The sequence below is a fragment of the Corvus cornix genome, chromosome 1 (genome assembly GCF_000738735.6).
Source record: "Corvus cornix cornix isolate S_Up_H32 chromosome 1, ASM73873v5, whole genome shotgun sequence".
In the NCBI taxonomy this organism is placed as follows: domain Eukaryota; kingdom Metazoa; phylum Chordata; class Aves; order Passeriformes; family Corvidae; genus Corvus; species Corvus cornix.
In genome coordinates this window covers 34,919,287-34,932,910 of record NC_046332.1, presented here as the reverse complement: position 1 = coordinate 34,932,910, position 13,624 = coordinate 34,919,287, and the positions used below count along the sequence as shown (strand labels likewise).

The 13,624-nt window shown below is 42.6% G+C and overlaps 1 protein-coding gene across 3 annotated transcripts in view; it reads left to right on the top strand.

Moving 5' to 3' along the window:
* Positions 1-13,624, top strand: part of ME3 (malic enzyme 3) — a 119,037-nt gene that overhangs the window by 71,040 nt on the left and 34,373 nt on the right. For all 3 annotated transcript variants that reach the window (XM_039562844.1, XM_010401068.3, XM_039562835.1), the window contains exon 4: positions 12,871-12,946. In XM_039562844.1, coding sequence (XP_039418778.1) covers positions 12,871-12,946 — 76 coding nt within the window. The remainder of the gene's footprint in view (positions 1-12,870; positions 12,947-13,624) is intronic.

Genomic DNA, 13,624 nt, shown 5'->3' with positions numbered 1-13,624 from the left:
GGAAGGAAGGAGGAATCTTTGTTCTTTGGTCCCACTAACAGATAGAGTCGCCACTTCCTTAGGAAATGCTTCTACCAACCCTATAGGCTTTCAGACTGTGGTTGAGAGTCCTTTTTTCTTTAGACTAACGATACAAAGCCTCTACAAAGAAAAGTACATAGTAGTTTTTTGGTTTCTTTCCTTTTTTGCTCTTTTTTTCAATGTAAAATGTACTTAATGAATATCATGGGGATTCTTATGGAGCACAGGACTGAACATGTGCAATGCCATTTAAAAAGTATGTTTTAAGCCTGAGGATCTGTTCTAATTGCGACAGTATCTTTGAAAGATACTACACTTCTTCACAAAGAGGTAGTAAAGGGGAAACTCAGGGCATGGAATCAGGGTTTTATTTCTTCTGTGGTGGTGAGGGATAGTTTATTACAGTGGCATAAGACCACAGTCTCTCAAGACACTGGTTAATTCATAAGCATAGTGGTATTTGAAAGTATGAAGTTGTCAGCTACTCCTCAAAAGCTTTTGGGATCCCCTGAGAGTAGGACTGGAAAAGGCTGGTGTATCACCACTGGAGAAGGGTTATGAGGACAGAAAAAACTTGCCTAAGCTCACTTTTTTTTCTACAAACGTAAATATCCTTGAGGACTACTTGCAGAACAATGCAAAACATGTTGGGATTAAGCCGAACCTGGAGAAAGCTAACAGGATGCAGATGGTGTGAAAATTAAGTCTGACAGAATAATGATCTGTGTCTCTGATGAAAAATGAGTAAATGAAACATCAGTCAATCTACAGAATTGTCCTGTCAGCAGGTCTGGCTCCGCTGAGTGGCTTTTTTTGTGGTGTTGTGCCGTCTGAGCAGCAGGAGGGAAAGTTACCTGCCATTTCTGGACACTTTAAGACCAAACCAAATGGAATTAGAACAAAAGTGTAAATCCCATAAACTTGTCCCTAACTACAGAATTGTCTACACTCCCTCTTCTATAAAACATTGGAGACCAGAAGTGAGTGGGAAGACTGGGGTTTGGATTCTTGTCCTGAAAGTTTGTTTTGAAACCCCTCTAGACAATCTCTACTTCTTGTAAAAACACTCGTTGTTATATCGTCTCATGTTGCCACCAGTCTGGTTCAGCCTTCTTCCAGAGGCAACTGAGTCAGTGCATGAGAAGAGGAATGTGTTTAACACTGTGTTTAGGTAGCATTGCCGCAGGTGCCCAAAGACTGGTCTTGGAACAGACTGAAGGGGCGGGAATGTCTGTGGAAAGTCTCATGGAGACCACGTGTAGTCAGAAATCCATGAAGAGGTTAGACATAGGTGGGAGACAGTCGTTGGTATGGGACAGGATTATTGAATGGGGGCGGGGGGGAGGGAAGACCATGGTTGGAGTAGGTGAGGAGAAAGTAGTTCATGCAGAAGGAGCCCAGGGCTGCTGAAAACGGCTCAGCCTGTTAGGAACTTCTGAGAGCTGACAAAGTAATTCAAAGTTTCCCACTGCTCTCTCTCTCCCCACTTTCTTCAGGCAAGTCTTTTCAGTATGCTGTACCCCTATCCTTGTCCCTTCTCTGTTTCCACTTCACTGAAGTGTTTTTCAAAATGGGGAGACAATCACAGATTGGCTTGTGGGCATACAAAGAGAAGAGCTGGTGTATCAGTCCTGATCTGATGTTCCATGGAGGCTGGGGAATGGGATGGACACTGTTGGTGTTGTGACTTGAGTTACTGCATTGCAATGAGTGAAAAAGGGAGTGAAAAAGGACTTAGCTCTGGTTTTTTTCATTAGAAAACCAGTCAGCACTCCTTGTTCCGTATCTCCAGTCTTCTGTCTCTCCCTCTCTCTTTTCCTCACATTTCCTAAGAAAAATGTGTGTGCACTGGCTGTAACAACCATGAAAAGCTTCTATGGGCGTGAGGTAAAATGTCAGGCACACAGAAGTTAACAGCAAATCTCATGTTAATTTATGAAGGTCAGGCTTTCTGCTGCTGTCAGAGGTGATTTAGATTTAAGTCTGTTGAAATTCCCTGATTTACCAGGAGAAGCTCAAAGGAAGAGGTGGAGTTGTCCAAAAGAAAGAGGTTGACCTGGTGAAGGAAATACAAGAGAATGTGTTCACCTTTGATCTGGCATAAATCTATGCTGCTGCCACAAGAAGCAACCCCACCTCAAACAAAAAATGCCAAAGACAGGGAGGAAGGAGGAGAATTATTTGGAATAATGAATACCAGGATGTAAGTTTGAGGGGAAATGATGCTGACTATCATGAAAACCTTGTACAGCAGTATCTATTGGGCTGTGGAACAGCCATGGATTGTGCCCAGAAAGCCAACTGTGTCCTGAGCTGTACCAAAGCAGCGTGGCCAGCAGGGCAAGAGAGGTGATTCTCCCCTCTGCTCTCATGAGACCTACCTGGAGTGCTGTGTCCAGCTCTGGGGCCCCCAACACAAGAAGGACATGGACCTGTTGTAGAGAAAGTTCAGAGAAGGCCATAAGATGCTCAGATGGCTGGAGATCCTCTCCTGTGAAGACAGGCTGAGAGAGCTGGAGTTGTTCAGCTTGGAGAAGGGAAGGTTCCAGGGACACCTTAAAGCACCTCACAGTACCTGAAGGGGGCCAACAGGAAAGCTGGAGAGGGGCTTGCACAAGGGCATGTAGTGGTAGGATAAGGAGCAGTGGTTTTAAACTGAAAGAGGGTAGGTTTAGATTAGATATAAGAAGTTTCTGACTGTGAGGGTGGTGAGGCACTGGCATAGGTTGCCAAGAAAAGCTGTGGATACCCCATCCCTGGAAGTATTTAAGGCCAGATTGGATGGGGCTCTGAGCAACCTGTTTTAGGGGAAGGTGTCCCTGCCCATGGCAAGAGGTTTGCCATGATTAGATGGTGTGCCATGGTTAGATTATCTTTAAGATCCCCTTCAGACCAAACAATTCTGTGATCCTATGATTCTATTACCTGATTATGGAAGAATTTATATACAAGCTGCTGCTATTTTCTGGTTTTGCTGCAATTTATGGCAAAAGTTAGATTTTTTTTATTATGTGGATTCACTAAAAGTATAACAAATTATATTTCATTTATCTGGAAGCTGACTTCTCTGGTATTGTCAAAATAATCTTTCTTTTCTTTGTCAAACTTTGTTCTAATTCTGTGTTCATTCTTGGGGCTCCCTGCAGTGCACTTTAAAAGGGAAGGTGTGGGTCCTGGAAGAATTTGCACAGCACAGGAAGGAAATATAATCAGGGTAGGACTTAATTTAACTTCCCAGGGGGTTTTGATCCCACCTTAACCTCTGCACTATCAAGTAAAACAGAATACATTGTGTGCTTAGCAGTGAAAACAGATAAGGGCTCCTTGGTCAAAATCAACTGAGCAACAGCACTGTATGACCATCTCAGCATGTTTGTCTTTGTAATCCTGTAATCTTCCAGTTACTGAGATACTTCCAGAATCCAGCACACAATCAGGTGTAGGACTGAACCTCCAAAAAGTCAGAGGAAAATCCGGGCCAAGTCAAATTTTCCTACACTTAAAATTGTTTTTGAACAAAGAACATCAAGCCCCTTGAACATGATGAGCTTAAACACAGCAAAGGTTACTGAATTTGGCAAATGCCCACACTTGCTGGTTGGTGGAATCCCTGGATGGTGGAAACTTATGTCTCACCTCAATGCCTGGTCTTTACCCATCTGCAGCTGTAAATGTGTGAGTGACAGAAGGCAGTCTGGTCTTACCCTCTCCCTCCCGCACGTTAGCAAGAAGGGAGCTCTGGGTGCTGAGGATAAGCCAGAGTCAGACCCCATACTGCAGACCTGCTTGGCCCTTACCCAGTCCTTGGCTCCCACAGCTCAATCCTTACACAGACAGACCTTCTCCAAGGTCCTCCTAAACAGTATTGAAATGCCACTGCTGAAAAGGACACTCGGAAATTTGGGGTTGTCAAGTTTTAAAATACAAGGAGGATGTAATCCCTGAATTATGCTATGACTTGGCAGTTCTCTGGTTCAACCAGAGAATCCAGTCCTGAGAATACAGTAGGGAAAAGCAGCTCATGACAAGCCAAAAGCAACATGGGTCTGCTGGCCTCCTCCCTTAATCCTAGAATGTGGACAGCAGAGATCCACTGGGGACCTGATTCCAACCCTCTGCATTTTCACATTGCTGCATAGTGACCAATAACAATAGGTATTGAGCTGGTCTTTCTCCATCAACTTCCCCCTGGAGAGGAAGAAAGGATATTTGTTCTTTAGGCTGATTCCTGACTAGCAGAACCCATAAATCCAGGATTCCTCCTGGTTTCTGTCCACTGTCCCCTAACATTTCATATCTGTGAAACCTTATATTCCTTTCCACATCCCCTTCATCCTTTTTTCATATCCACCTGTGTTTTACCATAGCCACCCACACCAGCTTGTGTTTCTCCCTTTCCCTCACCTCTTCCTTAGGGAGCAGTGAGCACAGCTTTCAGTGCTCTGCTTGCCATCCCCTCTGATTTCCTATCTGTGCCTTTTTGATCCTGCTCCACAACCATTCTGTTTTTTCATTTGGTTTCCTCTCCAGTCACCTTTTTTCCTCCTTTTCTCTGCCTTCTGCTTAGTCTTGCAGCCCAGGAAAGCCCTAAGGCTTTGCTAGGACTCATCTAGTGAGGGCTTAGTAAGTACAGGAGTAGGTACTAGATGGGAAGCAGCACATGTTGTGTGCAGCTGCAAACTGTGTCAAAATAATTGTCAGAGTAAGGTCTATGTTCCCTTCTCCAGAATGGTGAGGACATGAACCCTTTTATCTTTTCTCTTTATCTCAACAGTAATTTTCCTTAAAGGGTGTGGGAACAAACGTCTTTGAGACCTTTGCCTTTCTGATAGATTTGTTGAAATGAGCTAGCAGGTAAGAGAGGACACAGTATAATTGCCCTTTTCCTGGGGGAAAAGAAAAAAAAACCTGCTAAAAATAGTAGTAGGTGTTAATAATTTGGCAGATAGGAGATGGATGCAAAAGCTTTGCTTTAGGCTGTGGTCTGGACTTCCCTGCAGTGGCAGGGGTTGGACTATGCCAAAGCACTGGGAGGACTACAGCTTGCATTCATATGTGCTCACTTAAATCTCTCTGTTCCTGATCTTTGGCAGTTTCTTACATGGAGATTTCCCAGTGTGGGTTTAGGGGGGTTGTGTGGATAGTGAATCTTTCATTATTGTACCTTGGAGCCTGCATCTTCTGGCTTCCACACTGAATTTTGGGCTTCCTACCTAAAATATATGGTGACAACTTTAAGGACATTTATAGTAGTAATGAAATTATTCATGTTGCAGATCATTTGAAATTAAATCTCTTACTGTACTTAAATTATAGATATATTGCCTTATAAATCTCTGTATATATTTGATTAGTAGTTGATTGTGCTTGGTTTTTATTATTTTTTTCATTATTGCCTCAGGGCACTGGTCAGCATCCTACAATTTACAAAGAAAATTACCTAAAACAATGAAAATATCTTGGCTTTTATTATAAACAAATCTGAAAAAAATAGCTGATTAATAATCACAGAAATTTTGTCCAATCTGATGATTAATTGTACTGTATTTAGACAAATCAGTGCATGCTAGCACATACTTTCTCTCCAAAGTCTGTAGCCCACAGGCATTTGTAATCTCAAGCTCCCTAAAACAGCCAAGCAATTTCAAAGTTTATTTTGTTGTTCTGAAGCCTTTTGTCCTGTTCTGGCAGAGACCAGAAGCAAAAAAAGTCAACAGTGGGGGTGCAGCTGGCGGAAATGTCCCCAAAGGCTCATATTGCTCAACCTGTCAATTTTGTGTATGAGTTTTGAAAGTGAAAATAAATAACACCAAATGTAGGCCTTTACTGTAACCACATTTTATTTCATCTCTAGCACAGACTGGCCTTAAATCCAGAGTGGCTCCTCCAGCCTGCTCCTCTGGCACAGCAGTGAGAGTCTTCTGTGGTTAGCATGCAACAAAAGCCAATCCATCAGCTGATCCCTCTCTCGCGTGTGTTCCTTTTGCAGCCTTGGACAGCCAAAATACCTGCCAGTCAGCTGGGCTTGGGGCATAATTCAGCCAGACTGCAAAGAGCACAGAGCAGGATGCAGCAGCAGTCAGCATCCTTCCACCATGACAAGCCAACTTGGTTTTTCATTTCCTGACTGTGAAAATAATTTTGACATGTGGATTTCAATGTTACTCTTAGACAGTCTTGCTCCAGGTTTTCCAAGAGCATCATGCCTTTGTGTAAGGAGTGGCTGTGATCACTGCAAAAGGTCAGCTTGTGCCATGCCTGTCAGAGCTGTTTTCTGTCCAGCCTTATAACTCACTGTAGGTTTCTGGCTTCTGTCTCACAACTTTTTCATGGCTGTCCAACGGCACCCTGGTGCAGGCTGGGATGCTGGCAAAGATCTGACTCATCTCTTTTGTTTGTTGCTTTTTTAAGCAATGATTTCCCGTGGACTTCCTATGTCTTCTAAGGGAAATCCAGGCCTAATTAAGTTAAAACATTCAAGGACTTTTATGTGAGTAGAATTTCATCACCTTCAGGTTGTAAGTGGAGACACTTAACTTTTATTAGTATTCCAAGAATGAGCCATTCCTATCCAGATAAAAACACTTACTCATGATGCCTGCTTGTCTGATTTAAGTATTAGGAATATGTGCATTTTCTTAGTGTTAACTTATACAGTAGTTTTTATTGTCTCCTCACTTGTGGAGCAAGTTCCTCTCATAGCACCCGGACTAAAAGTTATTAATTAAAAAAAAAAAAAATTAAACAAAGCCCAAGTATTGTTACCTTTAGTCTTGCAATTCAAAAATGGACTGTTATGGCAGCACACACATGAAGAACCAGATTCCTTGAAGGACTCTTCCTTGGCTGGATGAGAAGTATCTGGAGAATTAGGGACCTTAGCTACCATTTTAATCTGCTTCCCTCCATCAGTTCCTCTTCTCAGGAAGAAGTAATTATATAAGGCAGAGCCTGGTAGCCCATTAAAGAAGACACCTCTTCTCTGAGATCCAGTAAACAAGGCTGATGGGCTGATCTCTGTGCAGAAAGCACATGGAACTTGCAGTTGAGGTTTTTTGTGTTCTTCCTGCTATATACCAAACCCTGAGCAAGCCTGACCGTTGCAGTGTCAGTAAATATTGGATAATGCTGTGCAAATACATTCCTCCCTTACTGAGCAAGTATCTTATTCTTCAGAGAGATGTCCTTTTGGAGGAGTGAGGAGAAGAAGGATGAAGCTGCAATAGTGGAGTGGGAGGGGTTGTGCTTTTCAACTCCTGTCAAGTTAGGAGCTTTTGAGGTCCTTCTGGTGGTGTCCCTTTTCCTCCACAGAACTTAAATATACAACCATTTTCTGTCACAGCTAGCAAGGGAAGTTCATGAGAATCAAAGAGTGATGTCCTTTTGCTTCATGCTAGTACATATCAGTGATCCAATGCCATCGTTTGTTCTGCTTTTGACCAGTGTGATATGAATACTGGTGGGTATAATTGCTGACTGTTACTCATATATGATAAGTGTAAAGAGCCCATTGATTTTATAGATGTAAACAGGTAACTGAAGTCATAGGAATGCTGCCCAAACCCACAGCACAGGACAAGACTGCAAGAAGAGCACAGCAGTGGCCAAAGAGGTTTTACATGGAGCTTGATGAAGCAAAGGCTTTGATTGCAGTGGATTTCTGTTTGATTTCTTGTCAGAGGCAGCAGTGGGGCAAGATTACACCAGGAGGGTTGCAAACATAGCTACAGGAGCATTGGTAATTGCCAAGGAAAAGCCATTAGGAGAGGGAGACTTTTGGGTAGGAGGGAAGTGAGGAGAAATTATAGAGCTGTGAGGAAAGATTGCATAATGTTTTTCACTCCCCTCTGTGCTTTGGGGAATGAACATTCTCTGTAAACAAACAACAGCACTTTAGAGATAGCACTGCTGGCTCCACTGTTTTTTCTAATGGGAAATAGCTCACAAGTCAGCATTGCTAACCAGGACTGTCAGAAAAGGGAACACTACTTAGCCTTTTTAAAGAAGTAACTGCTTATTGAACGAAAGGATTAAAGGATATTTCTGTTTTCTAATATCTGAGACATGTTAAAACTAGTTCCTTCCTAAATGTTTAAAGGAATCATAGAATCATGGAATGGTTTGGTTACAAATATCCTTAAAGAGTATCTAGTTCCAATCCCCCTGCCGTGGGCAGGGACACCTCCCACTAGGTCACATTGTTCATAGCCCCATGCAACCTGGCCTTGAACCCTTCTAGGGATGGCAAGTCCTCAAACTCTCTGGGCAACACTCTGTTGTAGTGCCTCACCATCCTCACAGTAAAGAATTTCTTTCCAGTATGTAATCTAAACCTGCCCTCCTTCGGTTTGAAAGAGCCATTATCCCTTGTCCTATCATTACAGGTCCTTGTAAAAAAATATAAATGTTACTCCAAAAAGCCATCACCGGTATCTAGTACCACTTCCTCTGGGCATCAAATGTGCCATGTTTTCCTTGTCTCTGACCTTTTTCTAAAATGAACCTTGCGGTCAAGGGATTGTCTTCATTGTGGGACTTTCAGAATGTCATCAGGATGACCAAGATTTAACTAGTACTGGGGACCAGAGCAGGATCCTTTTTATGGCTCATATGGTACACTGTGTAGCTTTAGAAATTCTGGGGTACTGCCATGAACTCAGTCAGGATAAAACCAGAAAAGAAAATATAATGTCCCTGGCTTAGGTCTTGTATAGTGTGAGTGAACATACTCAAGCTCTTTGATGGATTCTGCAATGACCTGCAGTTTGCTAGATCCTGCAGTCCAGTTTGGGCAGCTTGACTGGACTTGCTGACATCCAGACAGAAATACTGCCTCAGTGACAAATTAAGAGGCTGTAACTCTCCCTGAAGTTTCCTGGACTCTTATGGACGTGCTCAGTGGCACAATAAAATCTAGTCTAACTTCCACCTTAACTAAAGGCAGCTGTAGTGAAACCTGTGATGTTAGGGGACTGAATATGAGACTGCAGCTCTGAAACCCTAACGAATGCAGGTTGAAGCACTCCCCACTTTTAATTACCCCCCCGAAGGTAACAGCTCTCTGAAGGTTACTATTTAACCAGAAATAATGGTAGAGCATCTACATTCTGGATTGAAATTGCTGAGGCAGTTAATTTTTACTAAGGTCTAATTCTTGTGTTTTTGTCCCCATGCATGACTGAAGCCATGTAGAATGGCAGGTTCCTGGGCACAGGTGAGTTTTCTGGTCTGGAAAAACATTGTGTCTCTGCCCCACACTATGGCCACGTTACGTGACTTGATCAAAATTACTTACATTTTTAGCTTTACATTTTAATTGAATCCTTGTTATTGAGTCCTAGGAGTTTAAAGGAAAACTACCTCATTTCTTTTTGTTTCTCTGAAGCAGTTTATCCACTGTTATCCCAAGGGAGTTGGAGCAGACATGGTGATAAATGCAGAATAAAGATGATAAAGGTTGCTGAGGTTTCATTTCTCCTTCAGAATGCTTAGGCTGCATCTTTTCCACAGAAAAATCAAGTTAATTCATTTTGTTGCCACTTGGATGTTTCTTATTTACTATTGATCCATCTAGGCTAACCTGTTCAGAGCTCTACCTTGATGTTCTCAAAGGCACACATAAGCTCTTGCTCCTGTTACCTCCCCTGTAATCATGGAATCATAGAATGATTTGGGTTAGAAATGATGAGAGATCATGTAGTCCACCCCCTTGCCATGGACAGGCACTAGACCACCTTGCTCAAGGCCATCCAATCTGGCCTTGAATATCTCCAGGGAAGGTGCATCCACAGTTTCTCTGGGCAATATGTTCAAGTGCCTCACCACCCTCACAGTAAAGAGGTTGTGTGTCCTTGACAGAAACCTGGCTGCTACTCTTCCCTGTTCACTCATCAGCAAAGCTTTTGCTGAGTTCAGTTTGTGGATCTTGTCTGTTCCTTCTGCCTGTCTTGCAGAAGGGATTTTTGGACAGAGAAACCCTCTGCCAATTTTGGGCATGTTATTTTTACTAATTGGCCAGCTCACCTCTGTGGGTATGTTGTTGTCAGGAGGGAGAGCACAACTCTCCTGGGGATCATACAAAATGAGGACATACCTGTGACCCCTGACTCTAAAGACCCCTGATGTGTCTGTTTCCCTTTGCATCTCAAAAACACCATGAATTTACTCAACTGCCTGTCAGAGTTGGTCATTGCATACCCCATCTGCAAAGGGACTTCCAGTTCACTACTACCAGGATCCCCTCTGAATGCTTGAACACCTAATGGGAGGCCACAGAGCCTCAACCAGGTTCAGAAATCTGCTTCAGCTGGGTGCCTAAAGGCATTGGAAATTTAGGTGTGTTTTATTGAAACTCGGCCCTTGGCTCTCGGATTCAACATTAGTGAAATACAAGGCTTGCTTAGATACACGCCCACTTCCTGATGTGGTTGTGTCACAGATAGAGGTCACTTTCCCACATGGATCACCATTCCTGCTCCTCCTGATGATTCCCCTTCCAAATCTGGTAGTGCCATTAGGGTGTTAGTCTAAAATAAGCCGTCTGATTTTGTCTGAGTAAAGTAAGGAGCAATTACCGTCAAATACGTAATATTAAAGAAGAGAACACAAATTCTGAGAGGTCTGTCTCTCCATCCTTGGTTCTCAGTCACCAACTAGGCTATCTAAGCCAAGCCAATCTGATGGCAGCTGTGGGAGTCCTACTCCCAAGGAGCATAGTGAGAGTAGTCACCAGATTTTGGAACACCCAAGCTGAGCTCTTTCTACTGGCAAATCCTAAGCAAGGATTGGACACCAGCATGCTGCCCTCCTGATTCAAGGGCCAGAGTCAGGGGGCAGTGGGTAGCTGCCCTTTCCACTTCTACATGAAATAACTCTCAGTTCCATCAAGCCGCAGGACCGGCAGTGAGTAGACAGTTGGGCTTCAGCTTCTGCTGTGAGCACAGGATGTCTTTCAAAGGTTAAATAGCTGGTGGACTCAGTACTGAAGAGATGTGCATGTATGAGGCACACAGCTAGACACTTAATAGGTGTCTTCATTATGTATGGAAAATGTTACCTTCAAACAATAGCATTCTTTCTAAAAGCATATCACAACCTGAAATATATGCAGTGATGTTACTGATTTGCACTTTTAATTCCCAGTTAATAACTACTTTCTAAACATAGATGGCAGCAGTACAGTACTCCCTTTTTATGAAGATTGACATCTGTGAATACTGTCCTTGAGGCAAGCCATGTGTATGTGATTAGTTCATTGGTTATTGGCACAGTGTTAAAGAATTACACTGAATAAATGAACCGTTATTTTCCTTTTTTGCCTTTCTGATCTGTCTGTGTGACTGTGACTTGATCAGTGTTGAAGTCAGCACTTTTATTTTTCTTCTTTTTGAAGTAAAGGGCATTTTCATTAGGAATCCCACAGTTGACTGTGGGAAGATATCTGTCCCCTAGAAGAGTCATGTGAGATAAGCCCTTGCCGGAGTGAGTAGCCCAATTATGTTTGATTATCCATCACACATATAGCCTTACAATGGAGGTTGTTTTCAAGCTTCTTCTCCCACATTAGAAGCCCAAACCATGACCAGATCTGAACTTTCTGGGGCTGAGAAATAGTTGAGAGATGTAAGCAACAAAAATGCATCTCTCCGTTTTTCCAACTGTTACTAATCACTGGCACAACTCCTGCCTTTGTGAGCAGATAACAAGGCAAGAAAAATGGGTGCCTGCTCCTGCCAAGGGGAGTCCTCAAGTTAGAGCCCTTGATTTGCACTGATTAGACAGCACTGTGAGCAATGTAAGCAATTTTCTCTGACACAGGTATGGAGGACAGGTTGCTTATTTTGGGGTTAGTGCAGCCTAAAAGGAACTTCAGCAAAATCCCAGAGTATCACAGCAGAGGTCAGTCATTGTAAATAATACTGTCCTGGGTATTGAAAGAATCCCTGCTACAGATACTGTTTTTGATAACAACAGCAGAGAGGTGAAAAAGAAGCCAAATCTAAAACGTTTCAAAAATGAGCTCTTCCAGGTCCTAATTTTATTCAAAAAGAAGGCACTTTTGTTTAAACCCTGAAGACCCTTGCATTGAGAAGTGATTAACCTTAGTGCAATCAGCTATGTTATTGTCCACGTAAACATTTCACACTGAAGTTACATCCGAACATTTAATTTTCTGTTTCCCTTCTCATAATTTTTCATGATTTTCGTTCAGTGAATGTCAAAAACTGGGATCAGATATTCATGGGAAAAAAAAAGAAACACTGTTACAAGGGCAGGTTTGGCTTGGTCAAAGCAAATGCCATGGCAAATATTGATCCAGTTGAATCAGAGTTCTGTGGGCTAGAGAGGTGACCCAAAATACCTAGCTCTGAAGTAGCCATCCCCACCACTGACACTGGTAGCGGGGTGAGAAGGATCATGCTTTCACTGTTTGGATGGCCAGGAGCTATAAGCTTCTCAGGAAAGAATGTATAACAAGGCTTATGGTAAAACCATCAGCCTCCACTGCATTTATCAAAATGCTTTAACTAGAAGACTCTTCTGCACTAAGGCAGAGTTTGCTCCTCAAAGCAAAGATGCTTCACAAGTGTTAAATGTGCAGCACTGGTGGCTGCTGAGTGAAGTTGCCATTAAGGATGTTGAGCATTTTGGTTTGAAAATGAGAATTTACCTTGCTATTAGCAGTCCCTTGAGGTCTCATTTTTGTATCAGTGAATTGCCTGGTTTTGTACTCAGCAGCTCACATCCCTTCGTTTTTAAGTTCACCTGTTTTCTTTTATCTTGGAGTTACTAGTTTTATTACAAGGCTTATTTTTTTTCTCTTTCTTTCCTTTTCTTTTCCTCTCTTAGGGGATTGTTTATCACCATCCATGACAAAGGCCATATTGCAACAATGCTAAACTCTTGGCCCGAAGAAAATATTAAGGTATGTGGTATGTCTTCTGTGGACTGGGAAATTACAGGGAGTTTGGTGCAAAATGGGATATTTAGTGGAACTGCTTGGCATCATTTACAGAACTGGCTACTTAAAAGGACAAGCAAAGAATGTTTCCCTTCCTCAGAGAATTTTCATGCTGAACTTCAGCTTCAATTTCCAGTCAAGTTGGGAGTTCAGAGACTCTGTCATGATATGTATGTATGCAGTCAAGAACAACTTTTTCAGAGGTAGCAGGACCTTGGTCAATAAAAAAAAAAAGTGCATGATATTAAATTTGTACAGAATAGGGGCCCTAGTGAAAAAGTAAGACGTGTACTGAAAAACTGCGTGGCTAACTTGCACCAAAGCTCCTTAAGATATCTCTGTAACCAACATGCTTGTAGGACTCCTTCACACATCCAGTGAGTCATGAAGCATCAAGAACACTGGCAACTCTGCAAATCATGTTTGATACCCAGCAGCTGAAACTATTACTGAAGCCCCACCCAAAAGTGTTGAAGTGTTTTTCGCTAGAGCTCAGGGCTGGGCAAGTCCCTGGCATGACATAAAGTCAGCAGTTAAGACAGGTCTTGCCAGTCACCTCACCTTATTCTATCAGTTTTAAAGTATATGTTCCTGGGAATTTCCATGGCTATTGACAGAGTTTTGGTCCCCTATCAGTCATCT